This window comes from Falco biarmicus, chromosome 14 (genome assembly GCF_023638135.1).
Source record: "Falco biarmicus isolate bFalBia1 chromosome 14, bFalBia1.pri, whole genome shotgun sequence".
NCBI classification, from domain to species: Eukaryota; Metazoa; Chordata; class Aves; order Falconiformes; family Falconidae; genus Falco; species Falco biarmicus.
This window is the reverse complement of record NC_079301.1, coordinates 9,783,466-9,796,088: the sequence shown is the minus strand read 5'-3', so window position 1 is coordinate 9,796,088 and position 12,623 is coordinate 9,783,466. Positions and strand designations below refer to the sequence as shown.

The 12,623-nt window shown below is 47.8% G+C and overlaps 1 protein-coding gene across 4 annotated transcripts in view; it reads left to right on the top strand.

Annotated features, from left to right (window-relative positions):
- Positions 1-12,623, top strand: part of DOCK11 (dedicator of cytokinesis 11) — an 85,154-nt gene that overhangs the window by 15,259 nt on the left and 57,272 nt on the right. For all 4 annotated transcript variants that reach the window (XM_056359482.1, XM_056359483.1, XM_056359480.1 and 1 more), the window contains exons 2-7: positions 3,349-3,465; positions 3,687-3,776; positions 4,445-4,527; positions 6,553-6,622; positions 8,822-8,917; positions 12,017-12,151. In XM_056359482.1, the coding sequence (XP_056215457.1) occupies positions 3,349-3,465; positions 3,687-3,776; positions 4,445-4,527; positions 6,553-6,622; positions 8,822-8,917; positions 12,017-12,151 (591 nt within the window). The remainder of the gene's footprint in view (positions 1-3,348; positions 3,466-3,686; positions 3,777-4,444; positions 4,528-6,552; positions 6,623-8,821; positions 8,918-12,016; positions 12,152-12,623) is intronic.

Below are 12,623 nucleotides of genomic sequence, written 5' to 3'. Positions count from 1 at the left end.
CAAGAGTGGAAGGGCTGTAGTGAGTTATTTTCAGGAGCTTTTTCACAGCTGTAGTGGGCAGTGCTGTATGGGTTTTGAAACCTCTCACGTGAGGGTGTGGGGTCCTTTTCAGTCCTTACCCTTTAATTGTCACCGGATCCCATGGGGGTGACTGCCAGGACTTTTATCTTGCTGGTCATTGGAGGTGTCAAAGCTGGAAAAGAAATGTTATCGAAACCCCAACTTTTGAAAAGAACAACTTTAGAAACACAGAGTTCCAGGACAATGTTGCAAAATAAAAAAAGGACTAAAACCACTGCGTAATTGGAAGGCCTGAGTTCTGTGTACCCAAAGCTAGTATTTAATGCTATAGCAATATAAAAAGTTTTTAGAGGGAGTTTAATTTACTGTTACAGCTGCTGGTAGGGTGAGGTGAGACAGGGAGCTGGTGTAAGCAGCACTCAGGCTCATGGCGCTGCTTTAACCAGCTTACACTGCTGAGTTTTGCTGGGATTGCTGCAGTGATTACAGCGAGAAGTGTCAATCGGGTAGATCGGCGGTGAGCCGTGCGCCTGGTCTGTAGGGTCCTGCCCGGTCTGCTGGGGCGGACGAATTTTGGGGATGTGTGGCCCCAGACCTGCAAATAGGAGAGCAGCTCATGAATATCCTGTTAATTCACGTTAATTTGCAAAGCCTAGCAAATTTTCAGAAGCACGTAGTGTTATCTTGAAATAAGACCGCTGTTTCAGACGATTAATGAAATTCAATTAAGCATTTAAAGAGCGTGAGACTAACTGAGGGAAAATTACGTTCTTTTTCTCTGTCTACCTGCTGGGTTTTCGGGACTTCTGTTTTTCAGATGGGCTCTTTCTTTTTTGATGGGATTCCCGTGTAGCTTAGGTCCTGGGTGCAGGAGCAAGAGGCGCTGTGCGTGCAGCGGGGCTGGCAGCGTTCACCACACCGTGCCCCGGATCCCCACGGCCGGGGGAGCGGGCAGAGCCCCTGTACGCTCTGGCACCCGGGGGGGCTCTCTGCCCAGTCACCTTGGCTTTCCCACCGGTGGGCTTGGTAGGCTTCTCCCATGACGGCTGCAGCGCTTCTGCTGGTGCTGAGGCTTGCGAGGTTCCTTTCAGGACTGTGCAAACAGTGAAGCAAAGTTTCCAGAGAGCCATTAAGAGGGGAACTGTTTCAGATAGCTGAGCTAATCCATGCTGGATTCCTGCAGCATGGAAAAGAGACGTTATGAATGCAAAACTGTCTGGGGCAAGAGGTATATTTTCTGAAGCCAAGAGTTAGAGCTTCTCTGTGGATAGCCAGAAGCGCGGCACAAGTGGGTGCTCAGCAAAAGGCTGTGCAGAAATAGCTCTGCCTGGAGGCTTGCACAGGACCCAGGTGTTGCTTACATGAGTAAAACAGGCTGTAACTGCACACGGGTCAGAGATGCTGGAATGTCGTTCTGCTGCTGGGAAGCAGTTCTGGGAAATCCAGCGTGAAAGGTAGCCGCCTTGCATTTCCGAAGTGCTGTGGGGAAAAGCTTTCATCTCAGTTTTGCTTTCTGAACGTATTAAAAGCTCACCAGTCGTGCACCTGGGACCGAGGAATGGCCTCTGCTTGGTGGGGCTGGTCCTCTGAGAGAAGCCAAAGGCAGCCTGGGCGAGACAGCTGCCTTCACTGCTCCAGCCCAACAGACCGCCCAGGTTTGCTACGGAGTATGGCAAAAAAGGAGAAAAACCTTTTTCTACAATTCTTTGACTGTTTTTCGCAGATGCTAGTGTATGAGAAGATACCACCATACAAAGATTTTCTGCAACGTTTCAGAAAAAGATGAAAACAAGATTAAAGCGTGACCACCCCCAAACAGCTCCTGCCTGCGGGTGTTACCCCCTTACGTGACAACTGCCTCCCCAAAGTCCCAGCGTCAGCTCCACTTCGATGCAGGAGATGCTCCATTGTCATTAAAGCAAGACCCTGGCTCACATTTGCTGCAAAGGGCTTGAAGACGTTAATTAATGCATCCCAGAGGCTCAGGAGCCAAAGGCATAGGACAAACCCTTGGGCTCTGGCTGGTTTTGAAGGAGCAGTCTTGATTTCTTGGCTTATCTCCCGTGTCACAGGCAGTAGTGAGCTGTTTGGGCACTTGGTGATGCAGCTGTTTACCCAGAGGTCCTGAGCTTTTGGTCCTTGTTTTGGACTCATTTTCTTGGGCTGCAGGTTTTGCTGTCTACAGCAAGAGACCTTGTACGGGTCTCATCTTTAACTCAGGGCTATGTGAACAGTTCACCGCCGCAAAACCATTCAGCAGGGAGGAAGAGTGTGCTGCTGGTGGGGAAGCATCCGACATTCCTGTTTTGAGAGTGGAGAGCCCAAACACACCGTCCTGCAAGGGTGTGTGCTCCAGGGGCACGTACCATCCTGGCATCACACGGCTGCTGGAGGGTGTCCCTGGACGTCCATGGCATGGCCAGGCATCAAGGTTTTGGGTCAAGATTCAAAACAAGCCAAAGCTGATGTATCAGAATTTGCTTCTCATTTTATTGTGACCATTCATATACAGAATTATGTGTTTGCTTTTAGTGTGAAGGTTAATTTTCACAGTTGCAGTGCTAACTCTTTTCTGGGCTTGTAACACAGACAAAAGTAGTGCAATAACAAATGTAATGACGTTCTCCTAACAGTTTTAACTTGTGACTCCAGGGATTTTGGATAAGTTCCTCTTGCTTCCCAGAAACGGAGCTGAGAGCAAAGCTAGTCCCCAGATTTTTCCAGCCTTCAGCTGTGGCTGAGGTGTGATTTATGGAGAGGGCTTTCCTGCCTTTCCAGAGGGATGCTGCTCTTCCTTCCACAGGGCGAGAGCCTTGCTCTGGAAGCTGTAGCGGCTGGCCTGCTCTCCTCTCGCCAGGGGCAAGTTTCCAGAGAGAGAGCTTCTCTCATCAGCTCCTCGAGCAAAACCGACTTCGAGCTGAGCAGCGCCAGCGTAGGAGACCGTATTTCTTCTGAGCTGCACGGATGAGCTGCTCAAACATAAATACGCTAAAGCTTGCAGCTGTTAAAGCTGTGGCCTGTCCAGGAAGATTTCTTGCTCCATTAAGAAATCAGAGACTCTGCTCAGATGGGAGCAGCTCGGTGCTTTGTTTCTTCCCCTAGCTTATTACCAGGCACAAATAACTTAACCCTTTTGTTACCTCTCTCTGTGAAACATGCACACTGGTGGCTACCTGCATCACATGAGAATCAGATTGCTGAATTAATGAGTAGTCCATTGGTAATGCAGTTTGAAGTTGTCAGGCTACATTAAGCACAAGGTGGTAGTTAATTGTTAGTTTATATATTATATATATGTAAATTCTTCATCTTCTATTTTTCCTGCAGGAAAAAACAAAAGTGGTTGAACCCTTGGACTATGAGAACGTGATCCTTCAACGCAGAGTTCAGATCTACAGTGATCCCCTCCGGGACCTGCTGATATTTCCGATCGAAGATGTATCTGTGAGTTTGCACTGGCTGGTTCTCATGTTTGAGGCTCATTCTTCTCCGGTCCTGCTTACCTTGGAAAACTTCCACCGTTAACCTCATGTTCATTTTGGCTGCATTACTGACACGCGAAACCAAAAGGACCCACTGGCGATTTGAGCCCACCACGTTTAAAGCAAGTATCAAGCCCTGAAGACCCAGTTTGCACTGAAAACATGTTCTCCTCTTTCCTGCAGATCTCAGTCATTGGTCGACAGAGAAGGACTGTCCAGTCAACAGTGCCAGAAGATGCTCTAAAGAAAGCTCAGAGTCTCTTTGTCAAAGAGGTAGGGGCAAAAGTCTGCGCAACGCCTGCCCTTAGCACTTTGTCCCTTAAGCAGGACGCTCTGCCGTAGCTCCCAGTCTGTGAGGTGGCCGATCACTTAGCTTTTCCTGCTGGGAAGCACCGGTCACAGGCAGGCTGGCTGCAAGAGATCATTCTCGCTTGTGTCTCTTGCTCAGTGCTGCTTGCCAGCGGGTTTTGTGCGCAGATAAAGCGTGTGGCTTTGCACCACCTGCCTGAGCTGCAGTGTGTACATCAGGGTCCTGAGTGCCACGAGTTTGTTAGGACCATTCCCTCCAGGTGCAGTGGAACTATATGCCAAGCGGTGGTCAATGTCAAGTTAGAGGCATTACATTTCTGAGGGCAGAAAATTGGCGCTTTCTGGAAAACAGTCCCCTCCCAAATTGCTACTCCTTTTTTCAAAGCCCTGGGTTGATGTAAATACAAAATCAGTAGCCGTGTGGCAGGCCAGATGCTGTGTGATTTTGTTTCTGTGCTGAAAAGATTCCGTATGAAATTCGGTACTGCAGCATAAAACAAGTGCAGCAGCCTTGTTCAGACCCTTTCCACTTGTGCTTGCCTCACCCAGCAGTCTGTATAACCTTTCAGAGCTGTGCAGGGTTTTGTTTTGCTTGGTGTAGCTTTCAAAGAGCTGTATTGTTTTCCTTTCAGTGCATTAAAACCTACAGCTCTGACTGGCACGTGGTAAACTACAAGTATGAGGAATACTCAGGAGACTTTCGGATGTTGCCATGGTAAGTGTCATGCTCCCTTGGAATACTAATGCATGGTCACAGGGCTGGGGTTTGGTCAGGCTTAGCAGAAATCGTCTGCCTTTCGTCCTGATGCCTGTCCCACAAGCAGCCTCCCCTCCACAGGCATGGCGCTCTGAAGGTTGGAGAGCCAGAGGTTCGTGGTATCACACCGTTGTTACTCAGCTCTGTCTCGGAGCTGCTGGCAGCACTGTCAGCGTGAGTCATTGCTCCACATGCTATCCACCAGCGTGCAAACAGCCCCCTCCACCTGGGATGAGGACGGACTACAGTCTGGACTCGTGGCAGGATAAATAATGCTGGCCGTGTCTGCTCATCCTGAATTGGGAGGCTCGTTGTCCCACTGGGCTGATGCTCTCTGGGTGCTAGGCATGGTGTTCCCATGCTGAGCAGATCCTCTTTGTGCCCCCTGTCACTGAGAAATTGTTTGACAACTTCAGTCTGGTGGTGTAGTATCACTGGTCATGCTGGCAGTGCTGGGGCGTGATGTACTTTGAAATGCTGGGCTTTGCCAGTGATTCCAGCCCCAAAGCTAACTGGGTTTTTCAGACAGGCGTATACATCTCGGATTTCTGGTGGATTGTTATTTTCTCAGTGATGGCGCCGGCTCTGCTCTTGCATGCCTGGACCGCTGTTCAGGCTGCTCGTGTGCTGGCAGCTTGTTAAATGCTTTTTCTTGTTAATTGGCTGAAATGGGTCTGTTCTGAGGATCTCGCAGGGATGTAAAGCAGCAATGGGGCAACACTGTTGATCAAATCATATTAAAATCTGTGAACAACCTTGCAGTCTGATCTGGCTTCTTTTTTAGCAAGATGGAATATGAGCTGACCTGCTGCATCTGTGTTGCATAGGTGCAAGTCAGCAAAATCACAGAATGACAGAGTGGTCGGGGTGGGAAGGGACCCCTGGAGACCATCTAGTCCAACCCCTGGCCAAAGCAGGGTCACCTGGGGCAGGCTGCACAGAGTCACGTCCAGGCGGGTGTGAATGTCCCCAGAGAAGGAGCCTGCACAGCCTCTCTGGACAGCCTGTCCCAGGGATCTGCCACCCTCGTGGTAAAGAAGTTCTTCCTCATCTTCAGAAGGAACTTCTTGTGCTGCAGTTTGTGCCTGTTGCCCCTTGTCCTGTCGCTGGGCACCACTGACAAGAGCCTGGCCCCATCCTCCTGGCACTGGCCCTTAAGATACTTGCAGACACGATAAGGTCCCCTCTCAGCCGCCTCCTCTCCAGGCTGGACAGGCCCAGCTCTCCCAGCCCTCCCTCATCAGGGAGATGCTCCAGTCCCCCCATCATCTTTGTAGCCCTGTGCTGGCCCCTCCCCAGCAGCTCCCTGTCTCTCCTGAACTGGGGAGCCCAGCACTGGACCCAGCACCCCAGATGTGCCTCACCAGGGCAGAGCAGAGGGCAGGGTCACCTCCCTCGACCTGCTGGCCACACTCCTCCCAATGCCCCCCAGGGTCCCGCTGGCCTTCTTGGCCACCCGGGCACGCTGCTGGCCCACGGGCAACTTGCTGCCCACCAGAGCTCCCAGCTCCACAGAGCTGCCTCCCAGCAGGTCAACCCCAGCCTGTACTGGTGCGTGGGGCTGTCCCCCCCCAGGGGCAGGACCCTGCACTGGCCTTTGTGGAACTTCAGGAGGTTCCTCCCTGCCCAACCCTCCAGCCTGCCCAGGTCTCGCTGAATGGCAGCGCAGCCTCTGGGGCATCAGCCGCTCCTCCCAGCTCCGTACCGCCAGCAAACCTGCCCAGGGCACACTGCAGAATCAGACAGCTAATAAGAAGAAAGCTAATTACATACTGCTTGTGCTTAATTTCCATGAGATGCATTCAGAAGTTAGCTTTCTCTGGCAGTAAGGGGCTGTAGGTCTCTTGAAATCTGTCTTCTGCAGGAGGACAGTTTTGCTGTGCTCTGTAGTCCACAGTTTGGCTATTGCTTCTGGATCCAGCTGCTGGCTCGGACAACCCTCATGTCCCAGTCATTAAAAATGAAAATGTGTTGTGATTTCAGCAAATCCTTTAGGCCAGACAAGATTCCAAGCCATGTGTTTGAAATTGATGAAGACTTTGAAAAGGATGAGGTAAGGAGTTTATTTCTTTTTACATATTTCACGCTAAGATCTGTTAAAAAGCAAATTTCACAAAGCACAGTCAGAATTCGGTTCCCAGGAATGGTTTTCTGGCTTCGTACTGTGAAGATGGGACTACAACTGAGACAGTGATTTATTTCCAAGCATGACAAGATAATCACTTGGAGCCAAGGGTCTCCTAAATTATCTGGAATATTAGCCAGAATATTTCTCATGGCTTTTTCCCTTGAAAAGTGAAAGGGGGGGGGGGGGGAAGGGAAGCCAAACGTTTACTAAATAAAATTCTTCATGTCCAGAATTAAAAGTGAGCAATTTGGTTTTCAACTACACTGCAGTATTGGGGTCCTTCTCTTAAGTTTTGTGCTCCACCACATAACCTGCAATTCCTCATCAGCTGCTTGACCCGCTGTGTTCCCGGCATGTCGGACCTGTTCTGTATATAGTCTGCAAATGTTCAGAGGCGTTTGCTCGCTCTGGAAGTTGGCGTGTTTGTGCTCAGCTGGTTGCAAGGAAGATGTGCAGCCCTGGAGCTCTTCCATGGGGGTGTGTTGGGGGCTCTAGCAGTTGGGACATCTCAGACCGGGTGGTCGTTTTGGATGGTGCAGGTGCCATGTTCCCCTCTGCGCATCATGGTTGCTACAAAAGGGAGGGGTAGCGTTTTTCTGTCTCAAGTACCGCATGAAGCTTAATTCATGCCCATGACATTAAGAAATTTTAGATCACATCTGGAAGAGTTTAGCCCAGCTGTTCAGAACCCGCATGGCACCGAGGTGCTGCTGCTGGGGAGCTTACAGAGGAGAAGGGGAGTTTCTTGCAGAGCTGAAAATTTGAAGGGGCTGTTTCATGCACGTTTCTCACAGTTACTGTGTGTGTCCCAGCGCGTCTCAGGTCTGGACTGGGATGGCCTCTTTGTAAGTGGAAATGTATTGTCAAGTTTGGCCTTAATTTGTTTTGGCTACGTTGTTGGTTTGCATTACATCGTTGACTTGAGGTGTTACCTCTTTAATAATATCTAATTTGGGCTGGAGACAGAGCTGCGCAGTATGTTATCAACATGCTTCTGAAAAAGCAAAAGGACAAAAATATGCTACACCAAAATTTGGTGGAGAACTTTTTTCTTCTGGTCAGTGTCCCAGATACTCAAACAATTGACGTTACTGAGGTTGGTTGTGGAAGAGTATTCCATGTGCTTTGGCAGACATTTTGGCATTTGTATCTTTTGGTGTGGCCCTATCTAAAGGATTCTGTTACAGTTTCCTGACAGAGCATTTGCATTAGAATTAAGTAATGGAAATTCAAGTAAAAGAAATCTCTTGATGAAAAAAAGGAGAAATCATGGGTTGTTTTACCCAGGGAAATAAAGCATCAGAAAATCTACTTTGTCATTGTGAGTTTGACAAGAAAGGGGTGAAAACCTGCTATTTGGGATGCAGGAGACGATATAAAACAGTCCCTTCATAGCTCATCAGCAGACAGTCCAGGTCCACCTCTGCTGCTGAGTCACTGGAAGTCCCAGGGTGAATTTTTTTCATCAGTCTGGGATCTCATTTCCCTCCTTCCCCAGCGGAGGTCACAGTGGGTATGGGTGGAGAGCCGTTCCCCCTTTCTGGCAGCCTGGGCCAGGAGCAGAGGTGGAAGTCCCAGCTGGTATGCCAAGAACAGCCTGGTTGGGTCACTTGAAACTGTTTGTTTTGATAGATGTGAAACCAGTTACATTTCAGCTCTTGGGCTTTGGTGGGTTTTGCCTAAATTTAAAATGGAGAGTTGATTTATCAAAAGGAAATGACAGAATAAGTCTGGAGTTCTGCATTTTGCAACTTCCTAAACAGACCGTTTTGAAACTTTCCTTCTTCACCAGGTTTTTGAAATACTGCAGAAGAACCAGTATGTATTTCCTCATTGCAAAATTGCTGCACAGCTCTATCAGTGCAGATGTAAGCTTTCTTTTTTAAAAGTGACCCAAACTAGCCTGTTTTGCCTCTTTTTTAGAAAGAGACAACCCTCAACATTTTTGTGATGACGCTGAATGTGTAGCTGTACATGTTACACGTGCATTCCACATGTTGCTCTATTGCTGTAGTCGAACCAGTATTGCTTTCCAGAGTGGACATATTCTTTGTGTCCAAGGGGAATTTTTTGTAGGAGGCCGTTCACCTGACCTCCTCTTTTTCTGATCTTTTGCTCTTTCAGGATTCCTCGTCCCTGTGCTCCCAGAAAGGCGGTGTGATAAAGCAAGGCTGGCTGCACAAAGCCAATGTAAATAGCACAATCACTGTCACCATGAAGGTGAGTTGGGTCCAGCGTTACGTTAGTCGTGAGCGAGGCACGAGGTGGAGCTCAGACCACGTCTGCAAAGCCAGCAGGAGTGCGACGGGTGGGGCTGGGGTTGGATGGGTGTCTGTCCTGCTTGTAGAGCATCCCAAAGTGGACTGGAAAACCCAGTCTGGCAACAACCTCTGGCCCTTCCTTCCCCAGAATATAAGACCAGTGCACCTCAAATCTGAAAGCTGAACAAAAAGGCGAAGCGTGTTCAAGTGAGTCAAGGCTGTTTTCTGAGTGAGCAGCTGAGGCCTGGGAGGGGAAGGGAATTTAAATCACTGAAACAGCTGCCCTGCAAAGAAAACTTACTGAATTGATAGTTTCCTTGCTGGTAGGAAATAATATACGGGGACCAGCTTTAAATTGAAATGGCCAGTTTTTGCTTTAAAAGCAGGGGTGATACCGCTGAGAAGATGGAGCATTACTGACCTCGAAGCAACAGCTGCACTGTCCTCTGTTCTCCACTCTGTGTAATCCAGTGTGACATTGCTTGGATTTTGCAGTGGAGGTTTTTAATAGTTCGACCACAGGTTTTTTTGTGTGGCAATGAGCCTGTCTGTTGTTCCGCCGTGCAGCTGCCTTGTTACAGCATAGAGAGAATATCAGGGTGTTATGTTCAGCTGTGCAGCTGGAGGATGGCTGCAGTGGGGCTGCTTCATAAGGGTATTGGTAGATCTCAAAAAGTTCCGTTGTTCTAAAGCTCGATTCAAGGATTTACACTTTCATGAGAAGTGGACCAGGACCGCTTATAGGGCTGATTTTAATGTGAGTTTTAAAATGAGCTTGAAGGCAACAGAACAGGATTTTCTGATCCTCTGCTTTTCCGAGCAGCAAGGTTGAAGCCATTTCTGCTCCTGGAACTTCTGGAGGAGGTGTCGTACATACTCAAAGCAATCGGGTCCCTTCTTGAATGCGCCTCCTGTGGTATTGGTGGCCTCAGTGCCCAGCACCACAGACCCACCTTTCAGAGATGATAACCCAAAATACACTGGCTTCAGTTCAACGGATAGGATCCACAGAGTCTCTTGTGAAACTTGGACATGGAAGTACCGAAAATCAGTAGCCATTTTCTGAGCTGGTCCCGGTCACTTCTGTGTCTTACAAGACGCCTCCTAAAGCATATGTGAGAAATCTGAGGACTTTTGAACTTCTTCAGCATTATCACCACTTTGGGAGGCTGCTGTGCTATCACAGAAGCAGAAACATTCATCTTTTGAGTGCTGGTTCTTCCACTGCTGTGACGTGCTGCAGTGTTGGTACCATGGTGTTGCTAAGCATGTGCAGTGTGTATTTTGTGGAGAGCTAGCCCACGAGCAAACTGTAATTAAGCTACAGCTGCCAATTTTAAAGTAGCCTTTCCTTTGCAGAGAACTCCCCTGGTCTGGCCCAGCCCTCCAGCTGGCTGGTTTGCAGCATGCTGCATTACAAGCATGGCATCAAGATTTTCTCTCTTTCTTTCTTTCTTTCTTTCTTTCTTTCATCTCTGCCCAAATGGACTTCCCCAGTTCCTGACCGTCCCTCTGCAATTGCGATGTTCACCAACAGCATCTGTAGCCTGATCAGAGGGGACCATTCCCTCTGCTTCTAGGTTTATAGTATTCATTTCAAATGAGCGTGGTCTTCTGACAATTATTTCTGACAGCAGTGCTTACAAGAGGGGGAAGATCATAGGAATAGTGTTTACTGCTTGCTTCTGCATTTCCTTTTGAACAGAATTCAGAAGATGCAAATGGATTAGCATGAAATCCAATACCCATGAGGGATATCAACCCTGTAATATCTAGAGAGAGATCTATCATGGGTTTCTGTAACATCCGCTGCCAAAAGTTTCTGAGATTGATTCAGTGAAGTGCTAAATCAGTGTTTAAGCTGGCTAACGCTTAGCATACATAGCTTTCCATGTATTTTTATGCTTTATTGAACTAAAGGTTTAGTTAAATCTTGTAAAATTTAAAGGTGAAAAACATTGGAGCATCTCCACAGCTATCTAGTCATCTAAATGATGCCAGAGGTTACTTTTCAGAGGGCTTAGGTTACCGTTCAGAGTGCAATGCTCCCTTCCAGTTCTTTGCAAGCGAGTGGTTTTATTAAACATGTGCTGGTGTCAGTAATGATGCGAGCAGGAAATTACTAGTAGTCTCCCATCTGGGATGAAAAATTATGTGTTTATTCATAGATCTTCCAGTTATGCAGAACAGTGGAAATACTCACAGTGCAGCTTGCCCTGGCTTCCTTCGTGGTTCTGCTAACACAGATACCCAGCAACTGTGACATGCACCCTGCTCCTTACAGACCTGACAGCATATGCTGCTACCGTAATTGCTACCAGAATGTTCTCCTGAATTACAGTCCACTGCCTTTTGGCTGACAAACGTCAAGGAAGATGTTCTGAGATACTGGAGAGTTGGGGGTTTTGTTGTTGGTGTTTTTTTGTTTGTTTTTTTTTCTTCATAAAAATCAATAGCTCAAACATAGGAACACTTCTCTCAAACTTGCTGCTTTCAGAGGTGAGAACTGAACACTAAGCCCAAACCAGTTAATTAAAATAATTTTCTATTAAAAAAATACAAAACCAAGCAGTTGAATGGATTACTGTGTCTGTTGGCTTGCATTTGAGCGCTAGGAATTTCCACATGTCTGTTCCAAAGTCTTCAGGGGAGTTGCTTTGTAATTCTAACTGAGGTCTTTATCAAAAAGGCTCTGGAAATACTGCTCTAGGATGGGACGAATCTTCAAGCAACGTGCTGATCTGAGTTTACCACGCAGAATTACTTTGTAAAGATGAGTTAAGCTGGAGCCAGCTGAGAGACGAGCTGGAAGCCCTGGGGCTTTGCTTTAGATAGGCAAACTTATAACAACAACAAGGAAATTAAAATTAAAGACGAAATCTCTATAAAAACAAATCATACTCAAAGGGGTGAATCTGCAGCACTCTGGGGTCATCAGTGTTTCTTGTTACGGTATTTTCTCAATAGCAGGAAGGCCGATACCAAAACGGTGGCTGTGGTTTGTGATTGTGTACAACAGAGTGAATACTTGCATGAGCAAGGCTTTGTACTTTTGCAGGTATTCAAGAGGAGGTATTTTTACTTGTCACAACTCACGGACGGCTCCTATATTCTGAATTCCTACAAAGATGAGAAAATTTCGAAAGAATCCAAAGGCTGTATTTTCTTGGATGCTTGCAACGATGTTGTTCAGGTAGGTGTGCTTTCCGCCTGGCTGTACATGGGCATTGCTAGCTCCGAGACAGACGTGCTCTCCGGCTCTGTGTCAGCAAGGGGTGAAGGCGTGGATATACAAACTAACCCAGAGCTGGTTTGCTCTGTCAGCTAATCTGATTAAAAGGCACTCAAGGCATTTCATAAGGGTGCCATATGTTTGGCCAGGAAGACAGCAAGTGGAAGAACTGCTGTCAGATGAAAACGGAAGCATTTCATCGTTACCTCATCTGCTGTCACCCTGCTCTGTCCATCGTCACCTGGTTATCACAGGTCAGGTGCCTTACTGAGGGCTGAAGCCAGTAAGTAGTTGGTGTGATTCAGTCTTGGGCAGCTTCACCCTCTATTTGCTGCTCGCACCAGCTTCTTGTTTATGAAGTTACATCCCAGTAAGGCTGTGCAAGCATGCAGCCCTTTGGGACTTATGAACTGCAGAGGGCTTGTAGGGTTTC